This window comes from Thermothielavioides terrestris, chromosome 3, assembly GCF_000226115.1.
Source record: "Thermothielavioides terrestris NRRL 8126 chromosome 3, complete sequence".
Classification (NCBI taxonomy): Eukaryota; Fungi; Ascomycota; class Sordariomycetes; order Sordariales; family Chaetomiaceae; genus Thermothielavioides; species Thermothielavioides terrestris.
This window is the reverse complement of record NC_016459.1, coordinates 2,584,548-2,600,323: the sequence shown is the minus strand read 5'-3', so window position 1 is coordinate 2,600,323 and position 15,776 is coordinate 2,584,548. Positions and strand designations below refer to the sequence as shown.

Here is a 15,776-nt window from a genome sequence, read left to right as displayed (position 1 = left end):
ACTTAAAATAGATATAGTCTTGTAGCTAGAAGATGGACTGTAGTATAGGAATAGAACTGTGGGGGGAGATAATACGCTAGCTATCGGACGTATACAATCGTAGATATATATAGGGACTATTTCACAGTTGAGTCGCTCTTCGGCTTAAGCTAATATAGTATATTCTAATGATTTTAAGCAGGCGATGGACGTAGCTACCGTTTTGTCTATACAACGTAGTCTTCCCGCCTACAGATCATCCGTCATCTGCAAAACGGTAGTAGAGACTATTTTGCTACCCCCCCCTGGCGCACTAAGGTACCTATACTGTGTAGCGGGAACCTCTGCGGCCGGGACTGAGCGGGTGGGGCCTGTCTATGTAGGCTGGCGATGAAGTCACCAGCTGCAACGCTTGGCACCCTTGGTTGGGTGCCTCAGCACCCCACGTCCCGTTCTCGGCCCTGGGACTGCGGGATGAATGGTCTAGATGGACTGTACCCATTACTGAAAGGGATAGTCCCCTGGGAATCTTCATACCAAGCAAGGTACCTATAGTTAGTGTATTTCGTATTTCGGTTCCTAGCAGCGCACTCCTATGCGGTCGCTCTTATGCTCGCGGGTGGTATAGGCACATCTCCATCTTTCGATTACAATGCCACGTTCAGTGTAATCCTTTCTATTCCATCTCCTCGCTAGTTTTTCTCTTCGTTTTCCAGAAGTATCTAAGAGGGCACCTGCGGCTGCCAGGTGGCCGTCCCATGCTAGCGTGCCAGATACCTGAAGCAGTTAAGCTGCGTACCTACGTTGAACTATCAGCCACATCAGAAGCTACCTGCCTCCGGTCGCGCTGCTCAGTCAGTGCTTCAGGTAGCTCCTGGTCCGGGATGCCTGCCTGACTGACTCCTCCACCCTGCATATCAGTCCACCGGGGCCTTTCCTTTCTCATCCTCTCACCGTTTCTCCCCGTCGTTCCTGACAGCCAAGTTCTTCCATTTCGACCCCAGTGCCATCTCCAGGTGGTTTGCTTACTGAGCTTGCCATCCTGACTGCTTCGATCCATGGTCTCTTCGTCCCCTGCCGCTCTGCACGTCCCCTCGGCAGTGGCAGCAGCACCTAGCCCTGGCTTGACCTGACCGCTTTCGCCCACCGCCACTCGTAATCGCGAGGCGCCTTCCGGGATACATACCTAAGCACATTTACCCACCTTCTGCCATACACAATCGCAAATGGAGAACCCGCCTGCTTCCATCACCATTCGCGAGCAGCGCCATCGACAGGCCGCTCGGGCCGAGACTGCGTCCTCGCCGTCGTCCTACTCCAGCTCTCCCAGTTCGCCAGCGCCGTCTCCAAAGTCGCCGTCTCGGCCAGCCCAGAAGCAGAACCTATTGCACTCCCGCCGGCCGAGTCTGCTGAGTTCGTTCCCCCCCCCCCTCCTCGCGTGCGGCGTTTGGGCACTCCCGCTAACCACAACGTCTGCTCGCCAGGCTCGGCATTCACACGGCAGGAATGTACAACTATCAATATCGGTGAGGATCCGGACGGCCCCTTGCGACTGGTAAGATCCCCTTCTGGCAGCGACATGATGCCTTGTCGCACGAACCGCCACTCACACTGCATACCTCTCCAGGTCACGTACCTCTCCTCCGACCAGGGCTTTGTCTGGAACCCGGAGATCTTCGTTCCGTCGTACTGTAACCACGACTATGTGCCCCTTGAGCAGCGCCACGATCCGGTACACGAGATCTACCTCACCGACGAGGAGATCGAGAAGATTCTCCCCCGATAGACGAACGAAACGGCGCAAACGATACCGCTTGCCGGTGGGCTGCTCGGAAGCCCACGCCCATGTGTATAACATATCCCACAGAGGGAACAGTGCTAGACCGGTTTCCCCCCTACGAGGTGCCTTGGTTCAGTACATAAGGTGGTGATTGCGGCGTTGGAACCTGACGGTCTCTCGCCAGGAGTCTGAAGGTCAGTTTCTTTTGAGTTTGCTTTTTCGAGGACCACGGAACAGCTTGGAACACAGGTTGTTTGCAGCAGTTCATCATTCAAGTGATACGGTTATCCTACATACCAAGACGGAGTTGGATTTTGCCTTCATGTTTCTCCTCTTTCATGGCGCAGCTGAGGGAAGGACTTCTGTTCGGTATGATTTCTCGTCTCTTCACGGTGCTCAGGTGCCAGAGACTGGGCGGGCGTCTGGGCCGGTCATGTACACAGTATGGTTTATGCCGGAGCTTTGGCGTTCCTAGGTACATTAGCTTATCAACACCTCAGAATGGTTCCTAGTCATTGCATGGTTCAGCTAGCATTTCCTGAGAACGATGAGGCTGCGACAACCTCTGCGACCTCGTCGTGTCTGGTAACTGCAATCTATCCTCTCCTTTGACAAATCAATATGGCTTCTCCTTGGTCAGTTGAACTAGGCTCGTCTTGCTGAAGCAATCCGTACATCGAGCGCCGCCCCTACCGACCTCAACTTCGGGCGATCTCGGCTTCCAGGTCGCTGTCGTTTGGGTTGTGCTGCAGCAAGCATATGTGGATCACTGTAACTAACAGCGGACCGTCGCCCCGCCCTTTCACTGAAGCCAAACCCCACCTGACCTGCAGCCCAGCCCCTCTGGGGTTAGCGCAGGCTGATCTGTCGAGCAACTGGCCTTCTGCACTGTGCATTGTGCACTGTGCGCGGAGGAGCTGGCCCGTTATCGATAACGAACCCCGGCCCGGCGCGGTTCAAGTTGTTTTGTCCATGGCACCCGAGGAGCGTGAAGATGCCGCCGGTTAGTGAAGCCGCCCCAAGGTCCAAGTTGGCGATAAACAACCTCACATCTTGCCGACATTACAGGCTTTCGATGGGGCATAGCGCCATACTCAACTGATCCACGAACAAAACGCCGACCCCCTCGACCGCTAAACAAAAACAGGGAATAACGGACAACCAGGGGGGCACAGAAGCACGCTCACCATGGACGAGGCCGTGCACCGGCGCATCGAGCTGCAATCGCCCGAGGATCTGGCCTACCTCATCGACAACGTCCGCCGCGCCGCGGCAGACAGCATCAACGCCGCCTTCCCGCCCGTGGACCACCCGCTTGCGGGGCAGGAAGACGAGCTGCGCAACCGCATCGAGCAGCTAGTCAACGACGTACGCCAGCCCTCTCCTCCGGCCCCTCTTCCCCTCCTCCCCTTCAACAAACATTCCCTCCCCTAACCTTCTGCGGTTCCCATACACACACAGTACATCCGCACCACCTTCACCCTCGCCGCGCCGAACCTGACCATCAACGGCCTGCCCGTCGACCCGGCCCAATTCCTCTCCCCGACCACGACCTCCTCCTCCTCCACCCAGCAGCCGCAGCCGCAGTACGAGTACGAGCCGTTCGACCCGCGCAAGCGCGACCGCATCGAGCAGCTGATCGCGGAGGAGGAGGACCTGCTGCGGAGCATCGCGCAGCTGAAGCGGCGGGCGCCGCGGGCGACGGCGGCGCGGTGGGGGGAGGCGAGCGCGGCGGGGCTGGCGGCGGACGAGGCGGCGCTGTCCGCGGCGTGCGCGCGCGCGGCGGAGGACGGGGCCGCGGCCGGGCGCGCCGCGCTCGAGGGCATGGGCGCGCTCGAGCGGCAGGCCGGCGTGGAGGCGCGGTGGCGGGCCGCGGTCGAGGGGCTCGGCCGGCTGAAGAGGGAGATGCCGGCTGCCGTGGCCAAGATGGAGCGCGCGAGGGTCGCGGCGGGCTATGTGAGTGGTGCTGGGAGGTGAAGGACTGATTGGGCGTTACGCGTGGATTTGCGAATGGTTAAGGAGAATGGGAATGGCGTTTGGCGTAATGCTGGGGTCAAGAACTAGAGGAAAGGTTGGGATTCGCGCCGTCGCAACAAAGGAGGCGCTTGGAGAAAGGCGCCGGTCCGGGCCCAAGAACCATGCAACGAGTCTATTGTGTATCCATGCGAATGATTGAGATATTACCATGAGGACACAGACGAGTCTATGAGTACCCGGGTCCACAGAAACTGCAAAAACAATGGCCTCTTCCCTCCAGCCCTTGTCTGTATGGCAAAATCATATGTCCCGCCGTCCATCAGAAACCTGGGCTCAAAGGCTGGTTTGCATGCAGAACGGCACCGCCTCTAGCGCATATCTTCAAACCGCGTCAGGCAGTTGAAACCTCCCCCCTATGCGGCAACCGGAGCAGCAGCATCGGCCTTGGTCTCGTCAGCAGCCTCGACAGCAGTTGTCGCGGCCGCCTCGCCCGCCTTGATGTCGCCAGCTGCCGTCTGGATCGCGGCATCGTCCGCCTCCTTCTTCTTCCCCTCCCACCAGGCCGGGCGGGCCCACTCGGCCTCGCGCCACGGGCCCATGTCGCTGAGCTCGCAGCCGCCCGGGCACTCGCACTCGCCGCCGAACTGCTTGGGCAGGTTCTCGGCGGGCACCTGGGCGAGCAGCTCGCTCTTGTAGCCGCTGCCGAGCACGTGGATCTTCTGCACCGTGACGGGGTCCAGCCACCCCTTGACGACGCTCCAGACGGTGCTGAAGCCCCAGGGCGCGTTGATCAGGTACAGCTTGCCGAGGCGCTCCGGGTAGTAGTTCTGGCTCAGGGCGCTGGCCTGCTTGACGTAGCTGTACACCTGCGGCGCCTTGGCCAGGCCCACCCCCTTGAGGTCCATGATGGTGCAGCACGTCTCGAGCAGGGTGCCCGCCTTGCGGCTGCACGCCGGCAGCCGCGGGTCCGCCAGCCGCTCGTACTCCACCGCCAGGTTCGTCAGCATGCGCTCCGCCGTCGTGATCTTGTACATGGCCGTCAGATCAATGCCGCCGAGCTGCTCGATGTACACGGGGCGGCCGTCCTGGAATTTTTAAGACAAATGCATTAGCGGGAATGGTGGCGAGACGCATGCGTTATCAGTGTCCTGGGAACAAAATCGCACCTTGTCGGTCTTGTGGTAGTACTGCGGGTAGTACTTAAACATCTCCTCCTTCTCGGGGTACTCCCAGCTCGGCACCGTGTCGTCGAGCTTGGTCTCTTGCCGCCACTTCTCGCAGTCGATGAACCTGTAGCCCGATGAGTATTCTGGCGCTGGCGCAGTTCCCCAATCGTGTGTGTGCCTTACATCTTCTTGGACAGCTCCACATCGAACTTGCGAGCGCGCAGGAAGCGCAACTACGCCATCTGTCAGTGGGCCGTGCCATGCTTCGGAAGCGCATCCCCATACCAATGTAAGCGTGTCCAGGCGCTTGGTGAAGCCCTCCTGCTCGAGCAGCAACCGCAGCTGGTGCACCTGGGCCTGCTGCTCAGGGGTCAGGTAGCCGGGGTGCCCGTTTTGGGGGGTGGGCGCGGATGTCGGGAAATCGTAGTCATCGTACTTGGAATCGAGCTGCAAAGGCGACGGCGCAGGCTGGGCCATTGTGTCTGTCTGCTGATCCGGTTGGGCGGAAAGGGAACGGTCGGTGATGCGAAGTGGGTGTTGGGTGGGTGTGCGTCGGTGGTGGAGGTACCGACTCTGGTCAGGTTCTTCGCTATAAAGCCGTCGAGCGAAGGAGGGGGAAAAGGGTACTGCGTGTGATTCTGACCGGCGCGGAGCGTGTGGATATGCAGTAAGGAAAGCCGGCGTAGGTGGCAAAGGGAAGAAGTCAGAAGCAAAGTGTTGTGAATCGTGACGGTGAACGGCGGACACTATTTGAGAGGTAGGAGTGCCTGAAATGGTCAGGGGGGCCCGCACTGAGTGGTGAATTTTCGTCATGGGTCTCTGAGTGCCCGAGACCGTGCAGGGGTTGCCCAACCGCTCACTCAAATTGTGCGGCCAGTCATTCGCTGTCCTCCCAACGTTAGTTCACCAACTAGGTAACTTGAATAGGTATGGCATGGACCTACCTCAAACCTCCGGGCCCCCCGCCTGGACCGGAGCCGCTTAGATTCCAGTTTGTCTTGCAACGGAAAACGAGTTGGCCGACAGAGTTGGCTGGCAGTGTGCGGGTAATCTGTCAGTTGGCCCGCCTTGTGTTGGCCGTTGGTGCAAAAGGGTATTCTGGGACAAGCCCAGCAGGCACCGCTGCACCAGAGCCGCATCTGCCACCCTCGGATTTCATGGCCAACAGTAGCACCCGTCAAGCACACTTTCAATCCTCGAGATAAATTGCCTCCCTTCGTAGATAACTTGGGTACCGCCTCTTGGTTCCCAGCATGGCAGCAAATACAACGGTCCTGCAAATGAGCTATGAGTTGCTGGCCTGCTGAGCGGCCAATACCCGAGCCTCTTGTCCCGTCGTGCTGTCGACCGCTCTCCTCTCCAAAAACATCTTGCCGGTGCTAGGCTGTCAGAAATGCGATGCCCTTGACTGGGGAGCCCTAGCAGGACAGCGGGACAAGGACTACTCGGACAAGACAATCGTCTTGTGGCGCGTGCTTCAGCACGGACGTCCTCACGGAGATGCATCATGCGGAGTTGAGCATCGAAAATCGGCTCGAGAATGTTCACCCCAAGAGCGACGTCCATTAGCTTTTTGACGCGCCGGCCGCGCCCTTGCCCCTATGCTTCTCCTCTTCCTCTTTCTCCTTGCGCTTCTGTACGACATCCCAGTTGTACACCCTCGCAACTGCCACTTCCATGGTCTATTCCTGATTAGCACGGGAGGCGCCATAGCAGGAGGGAGAGATTGCGTTACCGTTATCTGCTCCCTTAAGAAGTCCAGATCCTCTTCGCAGTTCGCCAGGCTCTGTTTGGCCGCTTGCAGTTTGGAGTCGAGAAGAGCCTCGGCCTCGTCGATCGGATAGGATAACATAACGTTGGCCTTACCCATGGATTAGTCCTGGAAACTAATCGATGCGAGGAAGGATCCCCACCCCAAGCCACAGGTAGACCTCGTCGGTAGGCGGTATCTCGGCCTTTGCGTAAAGCGTGTCGTTCAGCTCGAACGTCGTCTCGACAGGGCCCGAATCGGCCTGTATGAGCAACCCATCAGCACCACCACAGCACTACCAATACCGAAGCATCGCTACGCGGCGTCGTACCGTCCTCAGCTTCAAGAACCGCACCGTCTCCAATGTCTTCCGAATGTCGGGCATTTTGTCCTTCAGCCCGGCGACCCTCCGCTGCAGGTTCTGCTCCATGAACTGGTATTTCCTAGGTTCCCAACAACCCAAGCATCAGCCGCCATGCCGTGTACCGGCGTGGTGGTGCCGTGGTACACCCGAGAGGGACTCACGCGATCATCTCCTGAAACCGGCGCAGCGTCGGCTCGACATCGGCCCGCGACGAGACATAGTCCTCGACCTTGTCAACAAACGGCGCGTACGGGATGCCGCGCGGGTTGGAAGGCGTCGCGTCCCTAAAATAGCCAAGGCGGATGGGGGCTTTTGTTAACACTCTTGCGCGACGAATTCCATGCTCGGCCGTTGGGGTAAGAGACAGAGGCCAAAGGACAGCCACAGATCCGCCAGCACGTACCTTGGCGCAGCTTCCTTGTCTTTGCTTGCCATCCTGGGAGGTCCGCTCACATATTGCAGCAAAGTAGGCCCAGAGAGCAGGAGCAACTACCAACCCGAGTCAACAGAATGACGTCGGATCTGGTTGGCATGTAGGGTTGCGGCAAGCAAACAAAATTTCATGGCGGGGTTGTCGAGCTGCCAGCTCGGTGCAGCAAGGCGACCCGGCAGGAGCTTGTTACACTAAATGGTGGGGCTTGCGGGCCGGGGCGTGAGGCTGGCCCTGCTGGGGGCCGGCTCCATTCCATGTCTTGCTGTCTTCGAGGCCAAGATTTGGGCAATAGCCAGGTACCGGACGACTCAAAACTTCCTGGGCATCTGTCACGCCAATCAAGACATAAGGAAAACCCTTTTGACTGTACTGAGCGGCTAAAGGACGTCGAAGCGAGTGGTGCCTGGAGGGTATCTGGTACAGTATATTACATTCGGAAGAGGTAACTTCCAGTAACTCCCCGTTTCCTGTCCGAACGCTCCGAGCCCGATTGGGCTCGTGGCCGGGGCGCCACTGATTCCGATGCGATGCCCCTCGGCCCCAGTGCGTCCTGTCGCTGCATCGCAGGCTGGTTCTCTTCTTTCCGCCTATCTGGGTACCTAACACTGTGTTCCTACTCATGTCTGAGAGTACGGGAATCTTTATTAAAGTGAATGGCGAACAGCTGTGGCATGGACTCCTGTCACGAGCCAATAACACAGTAAAAAAGTGTAGAATGCACTGTCTGGAAACCCAGGTCAGCTATCAGCAGCTAGCCGCAAGCAGGCAGTCGCTATGATGCAAGCCAAATCGCCAGCTCGTTACCCCCGGTCTCCTGCGCCACTACGTAATCTCCTAGGCAATCAGACGCAGGAACACCTCTCCGGCCAAGCACTGACACACCTGACCTCCTCCGCATCCATCAGGCGGTCTCCCCCCAACCTCTCTTTATCAAGGAACGCTACCACCGCCCGTCTTTCCATCCATCTTCCCATCCCCATCCATTTGTCAGTCGGCATCGTCATCCATCTCCCCACCGTCGTTGTTCCAACAACTCGGCTCTCCAGCTAGTTGTCGTGGCCCCCGCCTCACTCCTCCCCAGCCTGCCAGCCGATCGCCCTCGTGCGTCGCCCACCATGAAGGGTGCTCTGCTGACTGCAGCCGTGCTGCTCGGCTCCGCCCAAGGCGCCGTCCACAAGCTGAAGCTGCAGAAGATCCCTCTCGCTGAACAGCTTGTATGTTGACCACATCGCCAAATCATTGCTGTCGGCGTCGCTCAGCTGCTGATGCCGATCGCGTCTAGGAGTCGGTGCCCATCCAGACCCAGCTCGAGCATCTCGGCCAGAAGTACATGGGACTCCGGCCGAAGCAGTCCCACGCTAGTGCTGTGTTCAACGGCATGCCCGTCGAGGTCGAGGGCAACCACCCGGTTCCCATTTCCAACTATATGAACGCTCAATGTAGGTGCAATCATCGCTGTCACCACATGCGCGCTTGTCCCCTCCACGCATGCTGACAGACGCTGTCAGATTTCTCCGAAATCACCCTCGGAACGCCTCCCCAGTCTTTCAAGGTGGTCCTGGACACTGGCAGCTCCAATCTTTGGGTTCCATCCGTCGAGTGCGGGTCGATCGCGTGCTACCTGCACTCCAAGTACGACTCGTCGGCGTCTTCCACCTACAAGAAGAATGGAACCTCGTTCGACATCCGCTACGGATCGGGCAGCCTGAGCGGCTTTGTCTCGCAGGACACGTTGAGCATCGGCGACATCACGGTGAAGGGTCAGGACTTCGCTGAGGCCACGAGCGAGCCTGGTCTCGCCTTCGCCTTCGGCCGCTTCGACGGCATCCTGGGTCTCGGCTACGACACCATTTCCGTCAACGGCATCGTCCCGCCCTTCTACAAGATGGTAGAGCAGAAGCTCGTCGACGAGCCCGTCTTTGCCTTCTATCTCGCCGACACCAACGGCGAGTCCGAGGTTGTCTTTGGCGGCGTCGACAAGGACAGGTACAAGGGCAAGATCACCACCATTCCGCTGAGGCGCAAGGCATACTGGGAGGTTGACTTCGAGTCCCTCTCGTACGGCGACGATACGGCCGATTTCGAGAACACGGGCGCCATCCTGGATACCGGCACTTCTCTGATCACCCTGCCCAGCCAGCTCGCCGAGATGCTCAACGCCCAGCTCGGTGCTAAGAAGAATTTTGCCGGACAGTATGTGCTCGACTGCAGCAAGAGGGACTCACTCGAAGATATCACCTTCAACCTCGCCGGGTACAACTTCACCCTGGGGCCCCAAGACTACATCCTGGAGATCAGCGGCAGCTGCATGTCGACGTTCACGCCCATGGACTTCCCCGCGCCCACCGGGCCGCTGGCCATCCTGGGTGATGCATTCCTTCGGAGGTATTACTCTATCTATGACCTCGGTGCCAACACCGTGGGCCTCGCCGAGGCGAACTAAGGAGCCCAGTTCAGGAGCTGGAGGCGATAGGGGTCGGGAATCCGGGTCTATGCCTTTAGGCTGTATGCGGTACCTTTGTCTGTTCGGGGGTTGGCTTTTCCTTACCTGACGTATCTGTTTAACAACACACGGTGACAATGCTGCGCTTTTCTGGATTTCGGTGTCTATTTGGTGCGTGTGTATATGTGCGTGGTTGGTCTCAACAGTGACGTGGGATACGCGTAAACCATGGCTAACAAGGCATCTCCTTCGCCCCCGCTGCGTGGACGCACACTCGCTGCAACAGGCTGAGTAGGTTCTACCATTGTATATGTTTGCTTCAGTGGCCAGCTGCCGGCAATGATGCAACATGATCGTTGTAGATCCCCTGTACTCCGTAGAGGCAATTAGAGTCGCGCAGACATTGGCCTTCCTGCGCACCCTCTCCGAGTCTGAAGGAAGCCGGAAGCTTGGAAACTCGAGCCGCCAATTCCCAATGCAATGCGTGATCAACCCAGCCCAGTTCACTCAAGTCAACAGAGAGCGCACACAGTGTCGTGCTTCCGGTTCATGGGTTCATCGCCGCCAGGCGCGAGGGAGCCCGCACCTTCTCTCGCGCATGGTATATATTTCCCCGAAACTCAAGATGAGACTACTGCGTGAATGCGAGCCCCGGCAGTCCTCTTGGTCTTGCCCTTAACCCACCGCGTAAACAAACGCCATGGCATCTATCTGTACCCAGCAGTACAGTAGTGTACATACAACACACGACAGCCACGCCCCCCAAATCCAAGCAGCAGCCCGCTCGCTGGCTTGTCACAGCTGACGCCGCTGCGAAGGCTGCTGCTCTGCATGTGGTTGCAGCAGCTCACTTGCGGAAGGTCGCCGTCCGGCCGGCCCGCTGGTAATTCACCTTCCTCGCGCCCTGCGGCGCGTCCTCGGACATCTTGCTGTAGGGATCGAACGCGGCTTTGCCGCCGGCGCGCTTCCCTTTGCCGTTGTCGTTGCCGTTGCCGTTGTCCTCGCCATCGTCCTCCTTGGACGAGGAGGCGGCGTGCAGCACGGACGCGGCCTTGCTGTAGTCGAACGGCTGCTGCTCGTCCTCGTCCTCCTGCTCCTGCTCCTGCTCCTGCTCTTCGGGAGTGAGCTCCGCGCCCGAGGGAGGGCTGACGGCGGACGGGGTTGATTGGTCTTGTTGTTGCTGCAATTGTAGTTGCAGCCGCTGCAGTTCCAGCTTCGCGGCCCTGTTCGCGGCCTTCCGCGCCTCCCTGGCTTCGAGCATAAGCTTCCTGGCCCCCTCCGCGTCCCCTTGCTCGACCAGCCGTTTGGCCTCGCGCTCGGCCTGCTTGAACTCTGCCCGCCGTGCTTTCTTGGCTTGCTTTTTGGCCTGTTTGAGGGCCCTTTCGATGGCCCTGGCATTGTCGCCGCTGCTATCGGCGTCAGGCGTAGGCGCCTCGGGCTCATCGGTAGCCGGGCTCCGTTGGTCCACCTCAGCATCTGAGCCGGCCTCGACCTCTGACGGCAGCTCGAGGTCAGCGTCATCCCTGGCCTTGCGCTTCCGTCCGCCCTTGAGTGTGAACCCTTCATCTTCTTGAGCGGTGAGTAGTTCGACATCCTCCTCTGGCTTGCTTGGTGGCGCCGGTTCTGCGGTGTTGGGACGCTCCTCTTCCTTTATGCTGCCAAAGTCAAAAGAGTAGACCGGAATTTCCTCTTGCTCATCCTCGGCAGGGCCTTTCGTGGAGCCATCCCGTGCTGAACTGAGAGGCACACTGCCCCATAATTGAGAATGATCGCTCTTCAGTTCTTGGATGTTGAGCGGTTTGACATCTGTTTCCTCAGTTCCCTTCCCCGGTCCGTTCCCGGATGAGGTCTGCAGTGCGCTTGCAGTTGACTGTTTGAAAAACTCCATCATCGTAGGCCCGTTTGCACCAGCCGCCCGGGCGCGTTCTATGACTCCAAACAACTCCGTGAGACGGGGCTTCAGAGCCCGGGCGTTGGAGTCGAGAAGGCTCCACAAGGCTTTGGGGTCAGTAGGCAGAATGCGTGCTATATCAGCCAGCACCTGCTGGGTCATGATGTAGTACGGGCTCTCGTCTTCCCGGCGGGCAACATCATCCCGCCACTTATGCACCGCCTTGTAGACCGCAAACTGTTCGCCGTTGTAGAGCGTGGGCGACTTGATCAACGTGTTGTACCACCCACGACTCCCGGCACCAGTTTCACGGTCACACAGAGGATGTACGTATCGCTGCAGAGACACCTCCTTGGACTTCTGAATGACGCGGTCGATGGGTTTCTCGCCGGGGGGACTCTGAGCGGAAAGCTCGGCTAGCTCGTTGCGGAGCATGTCGTAGATGTAGAGGAGGTAATGCGTGTCCGACCGCGCATAATAAAACATCTCGTCGGGAAGGGGCCTGCTAGGTCAGTTCCCATTTCCGGTCTAAGGACGTTTGGCTCGGCTTACCGTATCCGCCAGTCTGCGAGCTGGTACTTCTTGTCTGCATCGAAGTCGGCGAACTTTTTAAGTAGAAAGGCCAGGCTGCGGCCTGCGTACCCAAGGGCATCGCAAGCATAATAGGTATCGAATAGCCCCACGACATACAGCCCTAGATCTCGCTGGAGCCATATTATGTCCATGAATGCGCCATGGAGAACCTGAACTTGTTAGTTACTCGTCCTCCCTTCCTGTCCAACGGGTCGTTTACCTTGACGATGCGGGGGTCAGCAAAGACTTCGTTGAGCACCTCGAGCTTGTGCCTCCAAGGGACAAGTGTGTCAACAATCCAGTCTTTCTCCCGCGTGCTGATCTGCATCAGGGAGAGCAGCCCCGCGTACGTCCGGTAATCGTGATGCTCCAGATCGATGGCTATCTCGGTCGCCTGCTTCAATTCCTCGAGCATTTCTAGAACGCCATCGTATGTGTCAACCCAAATTGCCTTGGACTTCTCGATTGGGAGATATTTCTTGGGTTCGCAGGGCTGCGAAACCTCCGTCGGATAGCGCATGGTGGTAATTTCATGCTCATACGGATGCTTGTATCTGCGAAGGTCAGTACAGCTCATGGCCAGTTTCCTGAAACAGCAAACAAGCAAAGGGGTAGTAGGTGCGTACTGCGGATGGCCTTCCTCGTCGGTAAAAAGCTCCAGGCTGGACTCGAGAGGGACCTGGGCATGGGGCTTGTTGGTCAACAGCGGCTTCCATGGACCCGACTCGAAGTTGTCTGTCTTCTTCTCGAATGCGTTCTGTGGCTTCAGGATGTTTGCGCGCTTCAAAGACCAGTCGAGTCTGTCGTTTGTCGTTCTCGGGCGCTTGACCTCTCGGCCCTGAGACACAGTCAGCAAGATCGGGAAAGCAAAAAAAACGGGGCATTACGCCCGCAAATCGTGCAGTTCCGTACAGAATCAACGGTTGGCGCATCCTTCCTCTTGATCAAGCCGGTGTACTCGTCCAGGCAGGTGTCCGACTTCTCGAGGAGCGAGTCAATCACGTCGACGACGCTCTTCCACTGGATTTCCACGTCGTCCACATCCTCCAACCGGGGCTCTCTCTGGGCGGTGAAGTGCGCAGCCGACTTCAGGACGCCGCTCGCCAGCTGCAGCAGGCGATCCGTGTTCTGGCCGAGGCGGGTCGCGACCGAGGGATGGACGGTCCGCTGGAATTCGAGATCCTCGCTCGCAAGCGCGTTGACGGACCGCGTCACTGTGACCAGTGCTGACTGCACCGCGTCTCGCAGAGGCTTCAGCTCCTGCGACGACGAGTCCATTGCGATGGTCCTGCTAGGATGTCTTCGCTTTCGCAGGCATCGGGGGAGCCCGTTGTCAGTTGTCGAGAAAACCAAGCGATCTTGAACTTTTGAGGGATCCGCTTTGTCTTGGCGATCTTCGGTTCAGACGCACGCTTGCGCATGTAGACCAATCAGATCGCTGATTTGCCTTAACTAAGCTTCTATCGATAAGATAAAATCGCCCCACCGTTGTCCTGTCTGCACGGCGACAGCAAGCTTACCGTGTAATCCGTATTCCGTTTACTAGACACAGTACACACAAGGCAGGTGACTTCGGGGGCGCGTGCCTAGCAACGACATTGACTGCATTGCACTTCGGCCAGAGAGTCCTGCTACTGAGACCCTGGAAGTTGAAGGCCATGCCGGCTAGGTGAAAAGTGTCGACGGCGTCCTCTCGGTTCACCCGGCATCACGTCTCGCCTGGAACCTTGTCACGGATCATCGAAGCTAGCCAACATGTCGCAGTCGCTGGCCCCAGAGTGTAACGAGCTCAAGGAGTGAGTTGGCCAGGATCTCTTCTTTCTCCAGTCAGTTGTTCACCAGCTCTCGTGGTGGTGAAGGCGTTACGACACTTGCTTCTTAAAGTGGTACAGCGAAAGTATGTCCTCGTCTTCGGCAAGAGCATCTTCTAGTTTGAGACTGGAAGCGCGTTCGCTCACAGTCCCCCCCCAGAATACCTTCGCGGGATTGGCACCACCGACAACAATGAATGCTCGACGCTATTTAAGGAGTATAGTACCTGCTTGCAAGTAAGTCTTTTCCGGAGAACGGCCGGCTTCTGGCGCGTTGGCAACACTGACAAGACCCGAATCCACAGAAGGCACTCAAGGAGCGTGGGATAGACAAGTTGTTGGACGAAGCTCGGGAAGACTACAAAGAGAATGATGCGACGCTGATGGGCAGGAAGAAATGTAAGTCGCCCCGGCACCCGGGGATATCGGTTGGCATCTAACGTTCTCTGCATGAAGAGGGAGCAGGACCACAGTAAATAGACAATCGGCGTTTGTAGCGATACTCAACTCAATCTACGTCCGACCTTGAAAGGGTAACAAGAGATGTGTCTCCCGAGGCCTCCTTAGCCAACACCATTGTGCCGCAATGCAAAGAAACCGTCTAAAGTCATACACATATAACCTCTAACTAGACTTTTCTAGCTACTGCTTGTCGGCAACAGCTAACTCCATGGGATGGAGTAAGGACGCTGTGTCCAAGCAAGTCGACATGACCTCAAAGCGACTCGGAGCAAGCGAGGTATTCCGAATGCATCGAGGGATGTAGTAAAAGGCAGAAGCCGAAATGGCGAGCTCCGAACAGCCGGCGGTCGGGTTCTCAGTGTCACTGACCAAAAGTCCAGGGAGCCGGGGCCGAGTGTTGAGGAAGCAGTTGCTCCAGCATGCGAAGGAGTTGAGAGCGTCAAATTCAGCCGCATGTTTCTTCTCCGTACAGGAGGGATAATGCTTCGAAGTATGGGATGGGTCTTCTGCAATGTGGAAGGAGAACCACCGAGGTCCCACCATCTCAGGGCCAAAGAACGTAGGTAGCTGAGTTCTGGCCCTTCCACAGAAACACCCATAGGATCAAGATCCTTGTGTTACAAAACATCTGGGTCAACGCCTCGTTCGCTTTTGGTTTTGACTTGATTAGACACAATCTCTTCCGGATAGTAAGAATCGAGGTGCTGTTATTGGAGATTTAAACGTTGAAACTAGTACGTGAGTACCCTCGGTATTTTGCCCATGGTAATTGATAGCTTCCAGGTTGTTGGAATTGGCGTCTGGCTGTTGGGCGTGGACGGCTGAACACTGTTACAGACCTGAGTACGGAGTAGACAAGTTGGTGGTGAGCACCCACTCGACAACCTAGATTGGCTAGTAAAAGTGGGGCACGGCACAGGACACCCCACCAGCAAATGCAGGGGAGGATTGGGATTCCGGAACCGCCACAAGCCGCTTCCCCTTTCCCCGTGGTAACGCTCAACGGCCGCGTGTCCCTTCGCTTCATGTTCGCCCTCACGTCGAGCGAAAACCCAACCTCTGCCCCGTACGAAGTGTGGCTCGCGAGCCACAGCATCCAGCATCGTCCGAGGACTTGCTTCCGGCTCCTCCCCGCGGAATGCGCAGC

General features: G+C 57.8%; 7 protein-coding genes across 7 annotated transcripts; 4 read left to right on the top strand and 3 right to left on the bottom strand.

Annotated features, from left to right (window-relative positions):
* Positions 1-699: 699 nt before the first annotated feature.
* Positions 700-1,907, top strand: THITE_2117264 (uncharacterized protein). The gene is made up of 3 exons (XM_003654283.1): positions 700-1,392; positions 1,464-1,534; positions 1,607-1,907. Exons 1-3 carry the CDS (start codon positions 1,206-1,208, stop codon positions 1,763-1,765), a joined length of 417 nt encoding a protein of 138 aa, XP_003654331.1. The 5' UTR covers positions 700-1,205; the 3' UTR covers positions 1,766-1,907.
* An 831-nt stretch (positions 1,908-2,738) lies between these two features.
* THITE_2117262 (uncharacterized protein) lies at positions 2,739-3,985 on the top strand. Its single transcript, XM_003654282.1, has 2 exons — positions 2,739-3,127; positions 3,221-3,985. The coding sequence occupies exons 1-2, from the start codon at positions 2,948-2,950 to the stop codon at positions 3,734-3,736; spliced, it is 696 nt and encodes a 231-aa protein (XP_003654330.1). The 5' UTR covers positions 2,739-2,947; the 3' UTR covers positions 3,737-3,985.
* A 62-nt stretch (positions 3,986-4,047) lies between these two features.
* Positions 4,048-5,827, bottom strand: THITE_2117261 (uncharacterized protein). The gene is made up of 4 exons (XM_003654281.1): positions 5,188-5,827; positions 5,086-5,135; positions 4,903-5,026; positions 4,048-4,821 (listed from the first exon to the last, which is right to left on the bottom strand). Exons 1-4 carry the CDS (start codon positions 5,377-5,379, stop codon positions 4,150-4,152), a joined length of 1,038 nt encoding a protein of 345 aa, XP_003654329.1. The 5' UTR covers positions 5,380-5,827; the 3' UTR covers positions 4,048-4,149.
* Positions 5,828-6,254: 427 nt separating this feature from the next.
* THITE_2117256 (uncharacterized protein) lies at positions 6,255-7,635 on the bottom strand. Its single transcript, XM_003654280.1, has 6 exons — positions 7,420-7,635; positions 7,178-7,300; positions 6,984-7,095; positions 6,816-6,914; positions 6,638-6,763; positions 6,255-6,584 (listed from the first exon to the last, which is right to left on the bottom strand). The coding sequence occupies exons 1-6, from the start codon at positions 7,449-7,451 to the stop codon at positions 6,468-6,470; spliced, it is 609 nt and encodes a 202-aa protein (XP_003654328.1). The 5' UTR covers positions 7,452-7,635; the 3' UTR covers positions 6,255-6,467.
* Positions 7,636-8,211: 576 nt separating this feature from the next.
* THITE_2117251 (uncharacterized protein) lies at positions 8,212-10,067 on the top strand. The gene is made up of 3 exons (XM_003654279.1): positions 8,212-8,663; positions 8,732-8,888; positions 8,958-10,067. The coding sequence occupies exons 1-3, from the start codon at positions 8,565-8,567 to the stop codon at positions 9,890-9,892; spliced, it is 1,191 nt and encodes a 396-aa protein (XP_003654327.1). The 5' UTR covers positions 8,212-8,564; the 3' UTR covers positions 9,893-10,067.
* Positions 10,068-10,491: 424 nt separating this feature from the next.
* On the bottom strand, positions 10,492-13,736 carry THITE_2117244 (uncharacterized protein). The gene is made up of 5 exons (XM_003654278.1): positions 13,269-13,736; positions 12,983-13,194; positions 12,577-12,910; positions 12,336-12,526; positions 10,492-12,285 (listed from the first exon to the last, which is right to left on the bottom strand). The coding sequence occupies exons 1-5, from the start codon at positions 13,632-13,634 to the stop codon at positions 10,740-10,742; spliced, it is 2,649 nt and encodes an 882-aa protein (XP_003654326.1). The 5' UTR covers positions 13,635-13,736; the 3' UTR covers positions 10,492-10,739.
* A 132-nt stretch (positions 13,737-13,868) lies between these two features.
* Positions 13,869-14,718, top strand: THITE_2117243 (uncharacterized protein). Its single transcript, XM_003654277.1, has 4 exons — positions 13,869-14,152; positions 14,216-14,253; positions 14,328-14,404; positions 14,476-14,718. The coding sequence occupies exons 1-4, from the start codon at positions 14,112-14,114 to the stop codon at positions 14,605-14,607; spliced, it is 288 nt and encodes a 95-aa protein (XP_003654325.1). The 5' UTR covers positions 13,869-14,111; the 3' UTR covers positions 14,608-14,718.
* The last annotated feature ends 1,058 nt before the right edge of the window (positions 14,719-15,776 follow it).